The sequence below is a fragment of the Lytechinus variegatus genome, chromosome 13, assembly GCF_018143015.1.
Source record: "Lytechinus variegatus isolate NC3 chromosome 13, Lvar_3.0, whole genome shotgun sequence".
Classification (NCBI taxonomy): domain Eukaryota; kingdom Metazoa; phylum Echinodermata; class Echinoidea; order Temnopleuroida; family Toxopneustidae; genus Lytechinus; species Lytechinus variegatus.
In genome coordinates, this window is record NC_054752.1 from 31,474,516 (window position 1) to 31,495,703 (window position 21,188).

At 35.5% G+C, this 21,188-nt stretch overlaps 1 protein-coding gene across 3 annotated transcripts in view; it reads left to right on the forward strand.

Moving 5' to 3' along the window:
- Positions 1–688: 688 nt before the first annotated feature.
- Positions 689–21,188, forward strand: part of LOC121426220 (F-box/LRR-repeat protein 4-like) — a 29,830-nt gene continuing 9,330 nt past the window's right edge. For 2 of the 3 annotated variants that reach the window (XR_005971575.1, XM_041622436.1), the window contains exons 1-14: positions 689–831; positions 8,336–8,597; positions 10,095–10,182; positions 12,281–12,425; positions 14,520–14,612; positions 14,942–15,170; positions 15,593–15,733; positions 16,197–16,306; positions 16,450–16,559; positions 17,569–17,698; positions 18,598–18,690; positions 19,303–19,410; positions 20,479–20,565; positions 20,933–21,037. Coding sequence is in view for 2 of the 3 variants with exons in the window: in XM_041622436.1 (XP_041478370.1) it covers positions 8,382–8,597; positions 10,095–10,182; positions 12,281–12,425; positions 14,520–14,612; positions 14,942–15,170; positions 15,593–15,733; positions 16,197–16,306; positions 16,450–16,559; positions 17,569–17,698; positions 18,598–18,690; positions 19,303–19,410; positions 20,479–20,565; positions 20,933–21,037 (1,655 nt within the window). In the remaining variant the exon portion in view is untranslated. The remainder of the gene's footprint in view (positions 832–8,335; positions 8,598–10,094; positions 10,183–12,280; positions 12,426–14,519; positions 14,613–14,941; positions 15,171–15,592; positions 15,734–16,196; positions 16,307–16,449; positions 16,560–17,568; positions 17,699–18,597; positions 18,691–19,302; positions 19,411–20,478; positions 20,566–20,932; positions 21,038–21,188) is intronic. The other variant, XM_041622437.1, reaches the window with a different exon arrangement.

The window sequence follows — 21,188 nt, forward strand, 5'->3', positions numbered from 1 at the left end:
AGTAAACCAAAATATTTCATATTTCATATAATAAAATACAAAAGAAGTAGTGAGTGAGTGATGTCATCAGTTCCCTCATTTGCATACTGACCGAGATGTGCATATAACTGTTTTAAGAAATGAAGCGGAACTTTAAAATGTCATAACTTTCTTATTTTACATCCGATTTTGATGAATTTTTCCAGGCAGTGTTATATATGCTTGTTGAATTTTTCTCTTTTTATTCAAGTATTTTGTTGCGGGGTGGACTTGTCCTTTAAATAATCCACGTGATTCAATTTTATGAGTAGGCCTAGTTATACTACATCATATTTACAAATAAAATACACTGGGTTTTGAAAATTGCCGGCAAAATTGTATAATAATATTGAGTACTTTGTAATCTATTACAAATGTTTTCATAAAGAGAATTGAAGACTTAAATAAGGCAATTGCACAAGCTTTTGAAATGAGAGTCTGCAAGCACAGGCTCACAGACTACCGTTAGACCATGGAGCTATTAGACCCTACCTGGGAGTCTGGTACACTCCCTGCCCCCTGCCCATCATGCTATTTGCTCTAGCAGTAGAAAATATGGTCTAAATTAAAAGAAGGGGGTCTCACTTCCTTTTTTTTTTGCTTTGCCTTTGAGACTCCATAGCATATGTTTATTGTCTCTAGCGCAATTCTTATCCTTATTAGTCACTTATAATAAACACGAACAAGACGCGTTCCGAACAGTTTTATTTTTTATCAACAACTTTGCACGATAATGGTCGCCAGGTGAGCGCTTAAGACGACCAAGGCGAGCTGAGATTTGTGGATATTGACACGTTTGGGAGACCATTTAAGGTAATCCTCAACTAGAAATATTTTTGTTTTTATTTAAGTGAATTAGATTGATTCACACTGTTTTTACTAGCCCCGGTTTTACTATTTTATTTGAGGTAGATCTATACGAGCGGCAGTGCAGTGACGTCGGGTGCAGTGCCACTGCACTGCCAGTGATGAGTACGGTACCGTACATGTATAAAGTCAAGTGTGTTGTTTGCTGTCTTTCGCCCGACAAGTACCCGCTCTCTCCCCGATCACAGTCTCCGGCGGAGCTGCGCCTGAGACCGAGTCGAGGGCCGCGCATGCAGTGCCAGTGGAGTAATTGAAAAGGAAAAAAGAAGGTAAAAAAAAGAAAAGGGAGAAGAGAGGAATGAAATAAAAACAAAGGAAAGAAAGAAAGAATAACAAAGAAAAAATGAAAGAATGATGGGAAAAAGGAATGAAAGATCAAAGAGAGAAGGAAAAAACTAAGAAATTAAACTTTGATGAAGGAAAGGAAAAATATAAAAAGAGCAAGAAAAGAAAAAAATTAGAAAAATAAAGGAACCTTGGGAAAATGAAAGAAAGAATAAAAGAAATAAATCAATAAGTCTCCAACTCCAAGAAGGAATGAGGAATACAAAGTTTCTTGGCCTTATCGTCATCCAAGTCACTGGGGACAAACTTGAGACACACCTCAAATATCAGCAATCTTTCAATAGAATCCACGGTTGGAAGATTTTCAAAAGAAATTCATTGTTCGCGATGCGAAACTGTGCGAAGCTTCTCACTGAGCGGGGACTTCCTTCCACCACACGTTTTCCCATTGACACAAAAACAACTGACTCGGACACTTTTTCAAACGACAAAAATAGTCTTTTTCTTTTCTCTCCTGTGGCGGTATATTCTTCCTAGTTGATGAAGCAATGATCAAAACAATTAATAAGACAAAATTAATCACACAAAAACACTATATAACTGTCTAAATACTCCTCGTGATCCGAGTCCCCTTCCCGTGTCAAGTTCGTCCAATCTTCCATAGGAGGGGACTTGGATAACGAGGAGTAGTATTAGTCGTTATCCAAGTCCCCTCCTATGGGAAATTAGACGAACTCAACACGGGAAGGGGACTCCGATCACGAGGAGTATTTAGACAGTTAAATAGTGTTTTTAATGTGATTTTCATTGATTTTAATGATTCGTATTATCGAAAATATTCATTAACCATGTCTATTAAACTGTCTAAAAGTGGCAGAGTGGTTTTGAAGAGGAGGGAAATGAGGGGTAGATGAATATCAACGGGTTAATTGCCGTTTTGTATTTTTAGGATAGGGGACTTGGATCACGAGTAATACTACTCCTCGTTAGGCCCGTTTCGGGTACACGTGTACACGTGTACACGCACGGTCAAGTCAGTGCACGTGTACTAAATTCCATCACCGTGTACACGGTAGTGTCTGCATAAAGCTTGCATGGGGCTACAAAGTCAGTGAACAAGCTCACAGCCTCACATTAAATCTTAGTTCTCAGACACTGCACATGTTTTAAATACTAATATGTCAATATATTTCAATTAATCCAGAGTGAGTTCACTTCCAAAATCGCCAATTTAATCCACATTCTTTCTGGAGACTCACGTTTTTGTACCACGAAATGGGTCTGCTCCGGTCTCGAAAGCTCGGAAGCGTTGCTCAATCACACTCAGAGTCAATTTGAGAATCACCAATTGCGATAGCGATCATCGCTTCAACTTGCATGTTATACGCTCGCACACATGTGCTACAAGCCTACAAACAAACGCTCTTCAAATTGGCAACATAATAATGAAAATCAATCGATAACTTCAGTTACACTTATTCTGCAGCGATCTGTGCATGCATGTACGGTACAGTATAAAAAATGCGCATCCAACGGGCGTCGGCGCTAGCTAGGGCCCTGCACTGATTTTCTTTTGCATTCTTTATTAATTTAATGCGCTGCTAAGCCGAGTAAACTTTTAATTTGCACCAATTTTTGTGGATTGTAACTTCAAACTTATCAGGTAAGCTTTAAAACCGTGACTTAGGCTATATAGACCCCTTTTTATGACATGTTGATGCGGGTCCGTGTCGACATGAAAACAGAACTCGCTCTCACAGTGTTTACAACGTGTACACGACCGAAAAACATGCCGTGTACACGTGCATCAAAAATGGACTTTCAAAACGGGCCTACTCCTCGTTATCCAAGTCCCCTCCTATGGGAAATTGGACGAACTTAACACGGCCCGGGAAGGGGACTTGGATCACGAGGAGTATTTAGACAGTTAAATAGTGTTTTTAATGTGATTTTCATTGATTTTAATGATTTTTATAATCGAAAATATTCATTAATCATGTCTATTAAACTGTCTAAAAGTGGCAGAGTGGTTTTGAAGAGGAGGGAAATGAGGGGTAGATGAATATCAACGGGTTAATTGCCATTTTGTATTTTTAGGAGAGGGGACTTGGATCACGAGTAATAGTACTCCTCGTTATCCAAGTCCCCTCCTATGGGAAATTGGACGAACTTAACACGGGAAGGGGACTCGGATCACGAGGAGTATTTAGACAGTTAAATAGTGTTTTTAATGTGATTTTCATTGATTTTAATGATTCTTATTATCGAAAATATTCATTAATCATGTCTATCATTAAACTGTCTAAAAGTGGCAGAGTGGTTTTGAAGAGGAGGGAAATGAGGGGTAGATGAATATCAACGGGTTAATTGCCGTTTTGTATTTTTAGGAGAGGGGACTTGGATCACGAGTAATGGTACTCCTCGTTATCCAAGTCCCCTCCTATGGGAAATTGAACGAACTTAACACGGGAAGGGGACTCGGATCACGAGGAGTATTTAGACAGTTAAATAGTGTTTTTAATGTGATTTTCATTGATTTTAATGATTCTTTTTATCGAAAATATTCATTAATCATGTCTATTAAACTGTCTAAAAGTGGCAGAGTGGTTTTGAAGAGGAGGGAAATGAGGGGTAGATGAATATCAACGGGTTAATTGCCGTTTTGTATTTTTAGGAGAGGGGACTTGGATCACGAGGAGTAGTATATACTGTTTTAATTCAAACTTCTTTAGACAGTTAAATAGTGTCTTTAATGTGATTTTCATTGATTTTAATGATTCTTATTATCGAAAATATTTATTAATCATCTCTAGGAAACTGTCTAAAAGTGGCAGAGTGGTTTTGAAGAGGAGGGAAATGAGAGGTAGATGAATATCAACGGTTTGAATTGCCGTTATGTATTTTTAGGAGAGGGGACTTGGATCACGAGGAGTAGTATACTGTTTTAATTCAAACTTCTTTAGACAGTTAAATAGTGTTTTTAATGTGATTTTCATTGATTTTAATGATTCTTTTTATCGAAAATATTCATTAATCATGTCTATTAAACTGTCTAAAAGTGGCAGAGTGGTTTTGAAGAGGAGGGAAATGAGGGGTAGATGAATATCAACGGGTTAATTGCCGTTTTGTATTTTTAGGAGAGGGGACTTGGATCACGAGGAGTAGTATATACTGTTTTAATTCAAACTTCTTTAGACAGTTAAATAGTGTTTTTAATGTGATTTTCATTGATTTTAATGATTCTTTTTATCGAAAATATTCATTAATCATGTCTATTAAACTGTCTAAAAGTGGCAGAGTGGTTTTGAAGAGGAGGGAAATGAGGGGTAGATGAATATCAACGGGTTAATTGCCGTTTTGTATTTTTAGGAGAGGGGACTTGGATCACGAGGAGTAGTATATACTGTTTTAATTCAAACTTCTTTAGACAGTTAAATAGTGTCTTTAATGTGATTTTCATTGATTTTAATGATTCTTATTATCGAAAATATTTATTAATCATCTCTAGGAAACTGTCTAAAAGTGGCAGAGTGGTTTTGAAGAGGAGGGAAATGAGAGGTAGATGAATATCAACGGTTTGAATTGCCGTTTTGTATTTTTAGGAGAGGGGACTTGGATCACGAGGAGTAGTATACTGTTTTAATTCAAACTTCTTTAGACAGTGAAATAGTGTCTTTAATGTGATTTTCATTGATTTTAATGATTCTTATTATCGAAAATATTTATTAATCATCTCTAGGAAACTGTCTAAAAGTGGCAGAGTGGTTTTGAAGAGGAGGGAAATGAGAGGTAGATGAATATCAACGGTTTGAATTGCCGTTTTGTATTTTTAGGAGAGGGGACTTGGATGACGAGGAGTAGTATACTGTTTTAATTCAAACTTCTTTAGACAGTGAAATAGTGTCTTTAATGTGATTTTCAGTGATTTTAATGATTCTTATTATCGAAAATATTTATTAATCATCTCTAGGAAACTGTCTAAAAGTGGCAGAGTGGTTTTGAAGAGGAGGGAAATGAGAGGTAGATGAATATCAACGGTTTGAATTGCCGTTTTGTATTTTTAGGAGAGGGGACTTGGATGACGAGGAGTAGTATACTGTTTTAATTCAAACTTCTTTAGACAGTGAAATAGTGTCTTTAATGTGATTTTCAGTGATTTTAATGATTCTTATTATCGAAAATATTTATTAATCATCTCTAGGAAACTGTCTAAAAGTGGCAGAGTGGTTTTGAAGAGGAGGGAAATGAGAGGTAGATGAATATCAACGGTTTGAATTGCCGTTTTGTATTTTTAGGAGAGGGGACTTGGATGACGAGGAGTAGTATACTGTTTTAATTCAAACTTCTTTAGACAGTGAAATAGTGTCTTTAATGTGATTTTCATTGATTTTAATGATTCTTATTATCGAAAATATTTATTAATCATCTCTAGGAAACTGTCTAAAAGTGGCAGAGTGGTTTTGAAGAGGAGGGAAATGAGGGGTAGATGAATATCAACGGGTTAATTGCCGTTTTGTATTTTTAGGAGAGGGGACTTGGATCACGAGGAGTAGTATACTGTTTTAATTCAATTCTATTGATCTTAATAATTTATCATCGAAAATAGGAAACAAGTAACACAGTGGTTTAATTCGGATGAAGGGGGACTTGAATCACGAGGAGTAATTATAGACCGACATTTTTTTTACGTACCTTACGAAATAAAGCAATGGAGACAGTTAAGAGAGAGATATGCATTTTGATTTATTTAGTAAAAACGTGATAGACGAAATAAAGCATAATCTTGACAAACATATCATGAGATTTATTCATAGCATAATTAAAAAGTACGACGAAATAAAGCCTATATATACTGAAAAGAAGTAGATGCAATTTTGATTTATTTAGTAAATTAGGGATAAACGAAATAAAGCAATGTCTGCAGAAGAGGGATATACTCGGGGCCGATTTATTTAGTAAAAATGTAAACGAAATAAAGCAAATTTCATAGTGTGGGAAACATAAGAAGATGAATATAATCTTGATTTATGTATATGAAAAGTACTAATTTACTAACTAAAGCAATAGAGATTGAAAAGAAGTATATAGATGCAATTCGATCTGATTCATAACGCCAATAAAGTGAAGATAGACCAAAGATTGTAGAGCTCGCGTACGCGGCGCTCTACAATCTTTGGTGGAGACTGAAAAGAGACAAGTCACACACAACTACGATGGAGGTTGGTAGAAACAGGTAGGACATGTTTTACGTTGTGAAAAATTGTCCGTGGATCCGAGTCACCGGGGACTTGGATCACGATAATGCCAGTTTCTTCAACCTTTGAAAAAAAGATAAGAATAAAAGAAAATATAAAAAGATGGAAAAGAAAGAAGAATGATTAGAATAATGGAAAAGAAAGATGGAGAAGGAAGGACTGAAAAAATGAAAGGAAAAAGAAAGGAAAAGGACCGTAAGGACAGAATGAAATAAAAACAAAGGAAAGAAAGAAACAATACGAGAAAGTAAAACAAGAAAGAAGGAAAGAAAAAGGAAAAGGGTATGAAAGGAAAGAAAGAATGAAGGATAGAAAGAAAGAAAGGATGAAAAGATAAAGGAGAGGGGGAGGAAGGAATAAAAATTTCAAGGTGAAAATTGTCAAACCTTAAAACTGAATGAATCATTGGGGCACACATGCACCTTTCTTCCCACTACAAGTCCGCACCATTCAAAGCGAGACTCAAAATAAAAGGTTATTTTGAGTTATCTAGTTATGAAAGCTCAATAACTTGCTCCTCCGATCACATCACCAAATCTCTGACTTGAGAATCCATAGAATTAGTAACCATTTTACGATTTTGTGATTTTTTTTTGGGGGGGAGTATTTTTTTAAACATGCTTTTTTTTCTCTCTTCTGTAATTTTGATTGTGAAATATGGGCAAACATTTGATTTTACTGTGAGAATTTTGCTCGCCCAATTTGTTCAAATAGTTTTTGTCTATACTGTACTTCAAAACACTTGCCCGACAAAATTTATTTCAAGGACGTCCACCAAGCGGTTTGGATGACTGGATCAGGGCATCTCGTAAATTTTCCAGGATGTCTTCTAGAGAAAATGTGTGTCCAAAAGACGCCCAGATGCCCCTGTAGATAATCCCTTGGTCTGGCTTGAAAAGACAGATAATTTATACTGTGATGCTGACATCCGAAATCTGAGTTAAAGGTGTTTTTTTTTCAATCTTAAACTATTAGGAATTTTGTCAGAGGTGGCGGAATGTCAGGCTCATACAATGAAAGTGGATTGTTTGGCAGACAAAAGGTGCCCCTCCACTCTCTTTGTCCGAGCCTGATGTTCCGCTGCCTCTGAATTTAATATGAATTTGAATTTTCATTTCTATGGGGGGGGGCACTTCATGATGCTTTGTAAATAGTAAATTGAATTCCTATACCCAGAAATTATATTAAATTGTACTAAATTGCCCATAGTTAATAAATACAGAGAAATAGGCCCTAGGATTTTCCTTCACAATGAATTACAACAGGATGTGCTTTAATTTGGTGTGTCAACTTTTAAGGACAATCTGATATTTCCTTTTTTTAAAGGGTCTTGTTAAATCACCTCTCATTCTACATGTACATTGGGATATTAGGTTGCATGGATACTCTTGATACTGTATTAAGTGATCTTTCCCTCCAAAGCATTAAACTTGAGAGATTCTATGTGCATGTACATGTATCATTTCTAAACAGATTTTCAGACCCCCCCCCCTTTCCCTGGAAAAGAGATGTGTTTTGTTTTTTCTTATGATTAGTTTGCTGTTTTTTAATCGATGTTAGGTTCATACCAGTTTGAAACGCATCTGATCCATCATCAAATGTGAGGACATTTTGATATTTTGAAAATATAAACGGGGGCGAAAATTTGTGGTGGAACCCCAAACACGGGATATATTTTGTTAAAGTTATAGCATTGAGCTGTATGTTTTAACTTAACTCTATCAAGTTATTTTAAACAAAATTACAATTTTTGACATGGTGGAACTGGAAATACCATTGGCTATGTACAGTTTTACAATCTACACAGTGTATATTTGATAAGATTGCTGTAATTTCAGAAAGCTGATTCCAATTTCAAAATTTCTGATTTAATTTTTCTATATATTTTTTCTTTGTCTTTGGTTTTGCAGGATACCATATTAACACATCTGCCAGACCCACGTTCCCACTCTCTACATGGGCTGCAGCCCGACCTGTATGAAAAAGATCACCCTGTCCCCTTCCACCATGTCTTCCTGCTCCTCGGCCCAGCTTAGCCAGTTTGCCAAGGAGGTCATACACTTCAGCTCGCAGTATGGAGGCGACGGATCCATGGCATACGTTGCCGCTAACCTGGCAGGATCACCGGACGTCTTCCCGAACTATGGGGATTTCACTCAAGCTTGTGTTTTTGTAAGTGGAACTTGTGGAGATTTTTATTTTCTGTTTATATGAATGTGGCATTATTGTTGGAGAAATGAAGTTAAGGATGTATCACAAATCTAAAAGTGATTCATTCAAAACACTGTTTTCCTACTTGTAGCTTCAGTATATGGATGAATATAGTTATTAGTGTAGCTACCTACATCTTCCTGTACATGTATGTGTATGTGTAGTTTGACATGCAAAGCAGCCAACCCTTTTGTTTGTGGGCCCTGACTAGGACTTGTGTATTGGAGGCCTTTATGAAAACTCTTTATAAATATGGATATTTGCTATTCAAGACATTCAGATTAATCTATTTGAAGTATAGCAATTTTGTTTTTTACACGACATGTATTTTAAATTATCATAATCAATTCTTTTCCAAATCTTATTTTGAAATGAATTTAAAAAATATTAAGTTTTCCAAAATTTTGGGATAAGACTAGTGACTAGATGAGATCAACTCCCATCTCCCACCCCCACTGTATATTTAATTTCATTCTTTTCATTGTTTATTTCCATTAAAACAATCATACACATACTGCAGCTAAAAAGCTATGTATGTATTTATAGAGGTATAGCAATTGCACATTTAGCATAAAAAATAATTTTATAATGATAAATCTAATGGTACATTTAAGAAAAATATATATGGTCATCAGCAGAAATCTCATTCACTGTGAAACAAGGATCAAGTTAATTGATTGAGAGTTGCACAAATTTATCCTAACAGGAAACTATGCTTTCCTCATATTTTCTGTTTTCCGCCCACCCAGTTTACATTTGCCAAACCCTTGATGGATATGATGTACAGTTTCAGTGTGTGGGAGGAAGGAAGCTGTTTGTATTGAAACCGTGCAAACAAGTGATTTATGGGTTTCCTGCTTATAATTACTATCAGAGCTATATCCTAAGACCATAATATGAATTTAATCCCTCTTTGGCATATGATTGAATATAAATACAAAATAGATGACAAATAAAGGAAAAAAAACTGTTTGCATGTGTACGTGTACAGTTTAGGCAATAATTTTGAGACTGTATGGGAGCTATACTCTAATAAAAAAAGGCTATTTCGGCAAGTGATAAAAATGAGTGCAATAGGTCTACAAGTAAATGTACACTATACATATGTACAAAACATGCACACAATCTTAGACCCCCCTCCCCAGTTCCAGAGCCTTCTATTTTCGACTTTGGTGTGGGACATAGGTATCATGCTATAATTTGAGTACCTTCCCCCCCCAGAAATTTATACCAATGGATAATTCAAGAACAAGTTATTGAATCTTTTATATTGAACTTATTTATGCTTTTAAGTTTTGTGCTCTTATCTCAACTTGAATACAAAAGAAATCATACATGTATCGGCTCAAAGTAAGATTGCGTCATGGCAAGTCGATGAACTTTGGCTTAACCCACACTTGTCATACAAACCTTCTGTCTGTATACATGTATCTCACTGATTTCTATTTTTTTATACAGCGTACATATGGGACATGGTGGGAAAGGTCACCATCATCAGAGGGAAAGTTTGGTAAGACGGGTGACTTCAAAGGCAATGACTTCATAGGTAAGCCCTCTCTCATCGTTTCCTTCATTGTATACATGACATGAACACTAGTAAAATTTGGTTGTATGAGAAGACTAATTATTACTTTACTACATTAAAATCTTTTTCCTGAGTGACACTAGATTGACCAGCTTTTTAAAAGCTAGCATCAGTGTTAACAATCTATACATAGATAGGTTGCTTGTATGTTTACTTGTGCTTTTTATGATGCCTGGCAAAATATTTTATTATCCAATGAGCAGGTCAATTGAAAAATGCAACCATGCACTATGACCTTAATATTTTTATGGAGCTCATATAAAAGTCATGCCATATATTATGGTACAAGTACTGCGTACATGAATATTACTTCACTTCGACAAGACTAAGCTGCATTTTTGTCTCACCTGCGAAGCAGAGTGAGACTATAGGCGCCGCTTTGCCGACGGCGGCGGCGAATCTTAACCTGAGGTTAAGTTTTTGAAATGACATCATAACTTAGAAAGTATATGGACCTAGTTCATGAAACTTGGCCATAAGGTTAATCAAGTATTACTAAACATCCTATTAGAGTTTCATGTCACATGACCAAGGTCAAAGGTCATTTAGGGTCAATGAACTTAGACCATGTTGGGGGAAGCAACATCAAAATCTTAACCTGAGGTTAAGTTTTTGAAATGTCATCATAACTTAGAAAATATATGGACCTAGTTCATTAAACTTGGACATAAGGTTAACCAAGTATCATCAAACATCCTGCCTGAGTTTCACGTCACATGACCAAGGTCAAAGGTCATTTAGGGTCAATGAACTTTGGCCGATATGGGGGTATCTGTTGAATTACAATCAGAACTTTAAAAGTTTTTGGATCTGATTCATGAAACTTGGACATGATAGTAATCAAGTATCACTGAACATCCTGTGCAAGTTTCAGGTCACATGGTCAAGGTCAAAGGTCATTTAGGGTCAATGAACTTTGGCCGAATTGGGGGTATTTGTTGAATTACCATCATAACTTTGAAAGTATGTTGGTCTAGTTCATAAAACTTGGACATAAGAGTAATCAAGTATCACTGAACATCCTGTGCGCATTTTAGGTCACATGACCAAGGTCAAAGGTCAATGAACTTTGGCCATAATGGGGGTATCTGTTGAATTACCATCATAACTTTACAAGTTTATTGATGTGACTTTTTAAACTTAGACATAAGAGTAATCAAGTATCACTGAATATCCTGTGTAAGTTTCAGGTCACATGATCAAGGTCAAAGGTCATGTGAGGTCAATGAATTTTGGCCACATTGAGGGTATTTGTTGAATTACCATCCTATCTCTGTAAGTGTATTGGTCTAGTTCATAAAATGTGGAAATAAGAGTAACCAAGTATCACTGAACATCTTGTGCGAGTTATAGTAGTTTTCAAAGTCAGCACTGCTGCTATTTTGAATCGCGTGATGCAGGTGAGACGGCAAGAGGCATTCCACTTGTTAAATGAAATCATCTGTAGTAGCACATGCAAGTACATTTAAAGTGGTCAAATGTTTGTGTGTGGGGGGAGGGGTTATGTGAATACTGTATAGATGTATTTTTTATCCATATCCATGTAATTTCCCTATTTACACCTGTAACCTTTTTTTCTGAATTTCTGTATTTAATTCATAAGCCCATAAAGCCATATTTTAGAGTTGATATTTTACAGTCATAAAATTCTGCCATACAACATGAGTTTAGATTTGACAGCAGTGAATAAGCCCTAACTGGGATATGTGTTGATCATATTTATTTTTAATAGATCTTACATGTAGGTTAAAGCAGATCTTTCATAGTTTGCACTCTGCAGTAAAATATGTTTTTAATTTGTGATCTTTCTATTTGAATCATAATTGGTCAATATTTTTGCAACTTAGGATCTGGTTTAAGGAAAAAAAGAGTAAACAAAGTAAAAAAAAATGGACAGCCTTTTGTGGGATCTTGGCAGTCACTCTAAATAGTCTAAATCTCTGTCATTTTTATACAAAAAGTTCTGGATCAAAGGTCAATGATTATCTTTAATGATAAACTCAAATAATATTTTAGAATATATAATAGAATCTTTGATTTTCAATCCTGTCCATTCCAGACCTTTACTATGAAGAGAAAGTTCTTCCTACTGCAATCAATATCTACGAAACATATCATCCGGGATCGGTTATTCAGATATGCGGTGCTGAAATTGAAGGGCCTTCTGACAACGGGTCTCCGTTTTCACTCAGTAATCATGCAAGGTACTGTACTGTTGAAAATGAATAGTATTTGTGGTAATGGTTTGATGTACGTGTAATTATGATGATGATGGTGGTGGTGGTGATGATGATGATGATGATGATAATGATGATGATGATAATGATGATGATGGTGATGATGATGGTGATGATGTTTATTATTATTAAAGGGGAATCCAGCCTTGGCCATAAAATGTTGTGTTGGGAAGGAGAAAAATAAATTAAACAGAATGGTGAAAGTTTGAAAGAAATTGGACAAGCAATAAGAAAGTTATAGCTGCTTTAAAATTGAGATCACTAATACTATGTAGATTTCAAATTGGCAACTGGGTAAGTAAATTATGACAAGAGGCAAGGACAACTTTCCCATAGGCCATGTACTTTATTATCAGGGATTTGTGGTTTTCTCCTAAGTACCCATTCCCCTGGGGCAGTAATCTAAATATAACCCATGTAGTATATTGTTTTATGTCCTCATGAAAGAAAAATATAATTTGAAATAAAACTTTTGGGAAAAATGACATTTTAGCCATAATATGTATTGGAGTACATTGAAGAGTAGTCCTTGCCTTACATCACTATGACATCCCATATGCGGCCAATTTGAAGTCTCCATGGGTATAGTGATTACCAATATTTACAACTTTTAAAAATTCATATCTTTCTTTTTGTTTGTCCAATATTGTTTAAACTTTCACCTATCATCTTGTCAGATTTTTCTTTTCCTTATAAAAACAAGTTTTTATTTGGGTTGGATTCCCCTTTAAAGGGCCATTTTACAAAGCTGTTTGTAAGTTAAACACATGATTGTTGACCCGTCTTGCGCTACTTGTATTCTCATAATCTCAAAATGAAATCTGACCTTTGTAGCATATATTGTTGTTAGGCAGCATTTGAATGCAAAGTTCCTCTTTTGTCATAAAAAGAAAAATAGGGGTAGAAGAAATTCGCTCCCATTAATTTAAACCTGACAAACTTTGGGTATCTAGTATAACACAAGAATGTATGTATAAAGTCTTATGTACATACAGCTCTATTGTGTGGCTACCAGGTGTTACCTGTACAAAGCCTGTGGGAGGTCATTAATAGCGAACCATAAAACAAACGCTTTTGTTGATCTAAAGAGACAAAGGAAGTGCAGACTATGAGATACCAGTCAGAGTTATTCTCCTCTTTGACATGACACAGGAAGTGATAGCTTGAAAGAAACAGGAAGTAATTGATCTATTTACCTTATTGGTTGCCTAACTTGCCTTGTCTATTATTTTACTTCAAACATGTCCTTGTTCATAGTACTAGATTCATGAGCATTTGTCAAACTTAGAATCTATAAAGCTTATTGCATAATGCACAAGAACAATACATTGTTTCCATTTCATTAATCGTACAAACTTTCATTTGAGATTTTATGACAATTAAGGGGTTTTATTGCAATCCGTTTCCAATTTCCTTGGCATTTTTTCAATTATTGAGTTAGTTTTAGCTCTTAGCAAGTCAGTTTACACTACTTTTAAAGCAGTTTATCAGCAATCGATTGCAGATTTACAAATTATTACAAGATATATGATTGATTGGGAACCCCAAAACATTTAATAATAATAATAGTAATAGGCATTTATATAGCGCCATCTATCTAGAAATATTTTGTTCCGAGGCGCGTTGTTATTATTATTACCCCAGCTTTAGCTCGAGATGCCTCTCAGCGCTCATGCATTCAAGGAATTAATCCTGCCAGGTACCCATTCACCTCACCTGGGTTGAGTGCAGCACAATGTGGATAAATTTCTTGCTGAAGGAAATTACGCCGTGGCTGGGATTCGAACCCATGACCCTCTGTTTCAAAGTCAGAAGACTTATCCACTGGGCCACAACGCTCCACAACAATTTACAATTTATTGCAAGTTTTGTGGAATGCACCATTTGTCATTTTTTTCTCTCTGTTCAGGGTTGACATAATGACTTTTCAATTAAAGAGCAATATCCCTTTTCATTTGTAAAAGATTAATTCTTTAAGAAAATACTGGTAAGCATTTTGCTTTGAATTTGTATTAATGAAAAGCCAATGAAACCATTCTCTTTTCCCTTTTCTCCTTACAGGTGGCATGTATTATGGTCTGGTGAAGCTCATGATAAACATTTTCAGCCTCAAATGTTTTCCCCTCCCATCAGAAATATCAATGCAAAAACAAAGTAAGCATCTCTCATTTTGAAACATAATGCTTTATAATTTATCTAATTAAAAATTGTATTTGGTCTTTTACTAGTTTGTCTGCTTTTAACACTTTAACAGGGAAGTTTTACTATTTGCAAATGATGTTTTGCCATGTTTTTTTATCTTTTTTTTCACTAGAATTTGCCAGCACCGTTATGTTGACAAGAATCCTAAATCAATTTTATTCTAATCAATAAATAGAAAAAAATAACACTTGCATTTGTGAATTTTGGCTTGAAATTGAATTTTAATTGGATTTGCACAATTTTGGTTTCCCCAAAAATTCTCTCTTTTTAACACCCCTCAGTCTGATTCGCCTAGTCTTTGACCACCGCAGCAGCGATTACTACACGGAACTAGACAGCGTGGAGCTAATCGGCATGACATCGCTTCAAGATGAGGGAACAGATCTGGACGATGTGTACCTCCATCGTCTTCAGGAGCTTTCCCTGAAGGAGGAGAGGTCCAAGGGTTCTTATGAGTATCCCGTCCAAGCCTTGCCCACCATGGACAATGGCTGCTTTGATATGCTGCCAGTAAGTCCCCCCCCTCCAAGAAAAAATAGATAAAAAATGAAAAAGAAAATGAAGGATCTGTGACAGTTAAATGTGTTTGGCTGCTCTTTGTCACCAGATGATATAATTTTTTTATTTTTATTATAAATATGTATCTTGTTCTCCATGTTTCTATTCATTATTCCATGTTTGCAACACGATTAAACACAAACAAATATTGTGGTACAGAAAGCATAATCATTTGGGGCCATCAAATTCTAATATTTAAGGAGAATATTATGAAAAATTGACTTTTATATAAAAAAGGGAAAGGAGTTATAGGATCACATTTTATATCTTCATATTACATGTATTATTTAATATATTCACTTACAGGGTCATATGTATGCTTTGTTTTACGCATTGTGAAATACCTACATATATTGTGTTGCTTTTGCTTATAGGGTGAACTAATCCAGCTGATATTTCGATACCTAAGTCTGGATGACCTGTGTGTTGCTGCCACAACGTGTACTCTGTTTAGGAAACATTGTTACGACCAGCTGCTCTACGTAGAACTCAACCTACAACCTTATTGGATGATGGTAATTATTTTGTCTGAGGAGAGTTATGTTAAAGACAAGGAGTGGGAAGAGGAGGAGAAAGATATTGATGGTGATGATGATGATAATGATGATGATGGTGGTGATGATGGTGATGATGATGATGATGGTGATGATGATGATGATGATGATGATGATGATGGTGGTGGTGATGGTGATGATGATGATGATGATGATGGTGGTGGTGGTGGTGATGATGATGATGGTGATGATGATGATGACGATGATGATGATGATGGTGATGATGGTGGTGATGATGGTGATGATGATGATGATGATGATGATGATGATGATGATGATGATGATGGTGATGGTGATGATGATGATGATGATGATGATGATGATGGTGATGTGTTGATAAATTCAAAACATATAGCAGCAAAGGAGACCGGCTGTATTGTGGTTTAGTAATATTTTTTTCATTTATTACCTTCCTAACTGCAAGGTATCTGGAGACTCATTATATGGTTTAACAGAAAGATGTAGTCAGCTACAGATGTTGGATTTATCATGGTGTGGAGACTGGGATAAAATCACATCCAAAGATTTCAATAGGTGAGTTCTTCAATGCTCTTGAGCCCGTAACACAAACCTTTGAAACAAATTAGCATCTGTACATGCCTGCTAATCTACAGCAGGGATATATGAAAATGAATAGAAATGTTATATTAATTTGTGATCTATTTACTCTCCTGCAGTTTTCTATTTTCATGTGGAAGTGAACTCAAGTCACTAAGGCTGAAGGCATGTCGGTTTGTGACGGCAGACTCGCTTGAAGCCATTGCATCTGTGTGTACCAAACTCAAAGGTAAGGGCATTTTTTGTTTTTGTTAGGTACCTTAAAAGATACCCTAATAAATCCCATCGATGTTTGTTTTTGGTGAAGATTTGTTTATATGCCATTTTGACAAGACTTACGACAAACTTTTGTATATACTATAATTATCTTTTTCATATTCGAAGGATGCACAAGAAAAAATATTTCATATATGTATACATCATATTGGTAATAATATCATTGTGTGAGAAGTGAGATTTTTATAGATAGAGTCAATGGCGACAATAGTCAAATATGACTAATCACCACTCAAACCAACATAAGAAGAAGATGGTTTTTCACAGGCAGAATTTCATAGCGGCTTTCACAACACAATGAGTTATAGATATCATAAGTGGGATGGAGCTCATTGTGCACAGCCTCATGCACGACCTTGAGGCTATAAAGGAAAAGTATTCCATGACACAATTAACGGTATTTGGAGCCATACCACGTGTAAAGTACTCCACGTATGCATCCACGCACTCAATAGAAAAAAGTATGGAACTTATTGCGCGCTTGAACTTTTTGAGTTCTTTTTGGGGGGATGGTCAAAGAGCACATTGTAACTCTGTCCACCTAATGATATCAATGAGCTCACCCCACCTATTTTGGATTAGTAACTTCTTTTGCCCATTCATTCTTGATTTAAAAAATCAGTCGCAATGGTTCTTGGTTGCAAATCCAATATCTATAGTAACAAAACCATTATTTTCCTAATGAAATAAGAAAACCTGACTAAAACAAACCAAATCCCTGCAATAAATAAGAGAGTTACAGTGCCTATTTTCCTCTCTAGATGAGCTATAGACATTTTGTTTAGTTGACCCCTGATGACACAGTGATCACTGGAATCTTGTGTGCAAATGTGTGTACACATGCCAGTTTATGTCTGAGTTATTTCTGATTTTTCTTGTTTTAGTGAGAGAGGTGGTCGAGACACAATATCACTAATGACATGTATGCTGGAACTTATTGTTTGTTATTTATTTGTTTGTAGAACTGAATCTGTCATCCTGCCGCAGTCTTAAACCTAACAGCTACGGATGTCTGCATTCACTCAAGAATCTAGAAAGACTCAACTTGTATCGGGCCAAAATCACTGAGGCAGAAATGATCCAGATCTTCAGGTATCATATTTTGATTAGATTTAGGCTGGGTTTTTTTTATGAAATGCTCCTAGGGACATGTATACTGAAAATTCTTTGAAATGTGTTTATTATGTGATTTTTTCCTTATAAGAAAGACCATGTTAAAGATACCATGGTGTCTACTTTTAATAACTTAAAGCATTGAATCCAAATACACACCTGACAAAATCAGCGACTGGAGTATATAGGAATGGTGTGTGGTATTGCAGTCAATTTTCAATTTCAATTTAATTCAGTTATTTTCTCTTTCAATCTTTTTACATTTACAATTATAGTTCAATATACATATTTACAAAATATAACACCTAAATAATTTTTACAATACAATAATACTGTGAAATAAAAAGAAGAGACCAAGTAAAAAGCAGAGCTTGTAGGGTGAAGGCCCCCTTTTATAAGTACATTCTATGAATAAAAAATAAGATGAAAGTCTGTCAGTCTGTCTGTTTTTCGACGTAATGCTTTGACGTCACCATCCTGCCGTCTTAGAGACTTTGTCTTGCATGTGATGGTGATCTGTAACTGCTGCATCTTTGACTTTTCTGTTTCATAATACTTCCTCAGTTTCCAGCCAGTGCTTATTGGATTCTGTACACAAATCGGTCGCACACAAATTAGTTGTGGAGCAGGCATTTCATAGTGATTTTCCTGATTCCCCATTGCTTTTTGTTTGCAATAAACAAAATTATTTTAAGATATAAAGTTGTTGAGGAGGATTTTTGCATAAATCAATGGCTAAAAGTAGCTCTGAATTATCGCTAAGATCCTCATAATGTATTGTACTAGTATGTATGAGCTATGATATGCTATTTCTCTTTGATGTCAGCCAATTTATATTACATGTTATTTTGATTTTCTTTTTTTGATTTGCTCCATAGCCACACCCCCCATATAAGACATCTCAACCTAGGAGGTATACGGTTCATTGTCACCTTGGACAACGTCATGCAACAACTAGCAAAGACATGTCCGTAAGTAACTTTTGACGCTCTCCACCCAGGTGGGTGTTTCATAAAGCTGTTCGTAAGATAAGAACGACTGGTGATCCTTTCTTTTGGTAAATGGTATACATATAGGCGATGGTTTAGCAAGAAAGGATCACCAGTCGTTTGTAAAGTTGCTCTTAACTTACGAACGGCTTTTTGAAACGGCCTCCAGGAATAGTAAATTGCCACTTTTTCTAGTGCCTGATTGGGTCTGTCCCTTTCGGCCCATTACCAGTCTGTCACAAACTAGTCTGGTGCTTCTTAAAGAAGTTTGTAAATTCTTCTCAACTTTACACACATCTTCATGCACACTTGTGACCTGTTAATGAGTGACAAATCAGATTCTCTGTCATTCTCCTTTTTTCCATCTCCATCATCGGCTAAAGTTGAAGTACAATCTTTCCAGAATGTGAATCTTGTTGTCAAGAAGCATTCAAATGCAAAGTTAATTATCAATTAATTTAAAGGTGGATGCTCCTTCATTCAAATTTTATTGATTGTCTTATGTACATGTATTTTTCTCTTGATGAATGTATTGTTTGTTTTCATCATTGATGTTTAAGACTGTATTCTTTCTTCCTTGTTTGTTCATTGCAGGCATTTGGAAAGTCTAGATTTATGGAGAGCTAAAACATTGTCTTTCGTTGGATTGGGTCACATTGCAGCTGGCTGCCCCAATCTTCTAGAACTTGATGTAGGATGGTGGTAAGTTCCATATCATGACAATGGGTCCAATGCATACAAAGTAGCAATTGCATGCAAGTAATTGCTTCAAGCACAAGTAATTGCTAGCCAAGCAAAAGATTGTGCCTTAGCAATTGCTTTATTTCTTATGCATAACACTTTGCTTATGCTTAAACCCTTTTTTTTGCCTTCAGAAAGCGATTGCTAGTGGTTTTAACAATAGCGACGTCACTCTTGTGCAAACACAACTCTGACAGAGCGTGATGAAAGCCAAGCAAATGCTTAGACATGAGCAAATTTTTTCACATTTTGCATATGCTTTTTAGCAATAGCTTAATCGTGAAGCAAATGCTAGCAGGCTGTTACCAATTGCGTGAACTTACTAGCAAAAGCATTTGCTTGCTCATTAAGTCATTTTTATGCATGCAATAATAGCGCAAAAGCCTAGCAAAAGCAACTGCTACTTTTTATGCATCTAACCCAATATTTCCCCTTCTCCACTCTTTATACTACACTCCTCCTCACCCCCCATTTCAGTAAATGTGTCATTCACAATTGTAAAAATTCATCTCACAGTCATGATATTAAAGTCACCAGGAATGATTCTGTTTAAAGAGCCAAAAAAAGAACTTAATGAGCTTCAAAATTAAATTTTAAGTTGATTCTTCTGGAAAAAAGGTAACTATTCTTCTGCCTTGTGACATATTATGAAGTTATCAAATTCAACAAAAGTAAAGATATCAACATTTTTCTTTGAATTATCCTTTTAATGCACGATGGGTTTAGTACAATTAACATGCATCATGAGTGATGAGATGAACATGAAACTCAAAATCCTGTTTTTCCATACATTTTTAAACTCTACTTCAATCATTTTCCATTGAATGATTTGAATTAGTGAATAGGTTTATAAATAAGCAATTTCAACAAGTCATGCGGTCTGATATTTCATGTTTTATATATATCTTTTAAAAGATGCTAACTCCTCGGTTTTAATTCCAATTTTAATTCAGATGTTATCAAAACATGTACATGTATATTCACCTCTCATTTGACATTTTGTCACTTTATTTTGTTGTCTTTCTTTAGCTCTGATCTAAGTGTAAATACAACATGGCTGAGGAAGCTTGTATGCAACTGTCCCAGGCTCAAAAAGCTCTTCTTAACTTCTATACGGTACGTTACAGTCATAGAATTGATTATCATTTTGTCAAATAGCTTTATCCAAGTTTTATTTGTTTTTTGTTTCCTTTAGGCCTGTGGCCTGTATATGAGCTATGGCTAACTGGTGACATGTTCATTTTACTTAAAGGTCCTTCTAATTTGTATGTTTATATTGAATGGCTTCCATTTAATATCTATGTAAGCATTTTATGGTTTTAAAAACTAATTCTTGAGAATAAGATTTTATGTGTTTTTTTTTAATATGTAATGGTGCTTAATATGAGTCGAGCTATTGCCAAAATTACATGTTATTTTAAGCCATTACCATGGTAATGATTTAATTGGCATGTAGCCTTTTTTTTCAATGTTCTATTCTCAGGAGTATAGCCGACTGTGACCTTCATTCTATAGCATCTAATTTACCAGATCTAGAACAGTTGGATCTACTAGGTGCCCAGCGTGTAAGCCAGCAAGGTATAACAAGGTAAATTAGGACTGTATATTATTCCAAGATATGCCAAGAAATTGAATAATTTGTGAAGCAGTAAGTTCACTGTACTTTTCAGCGTGCCTTTCAGTTTTGATATTCCCACTTTATTTGAGGATGATGAGGACAAGAAGGATGGTATTGATGA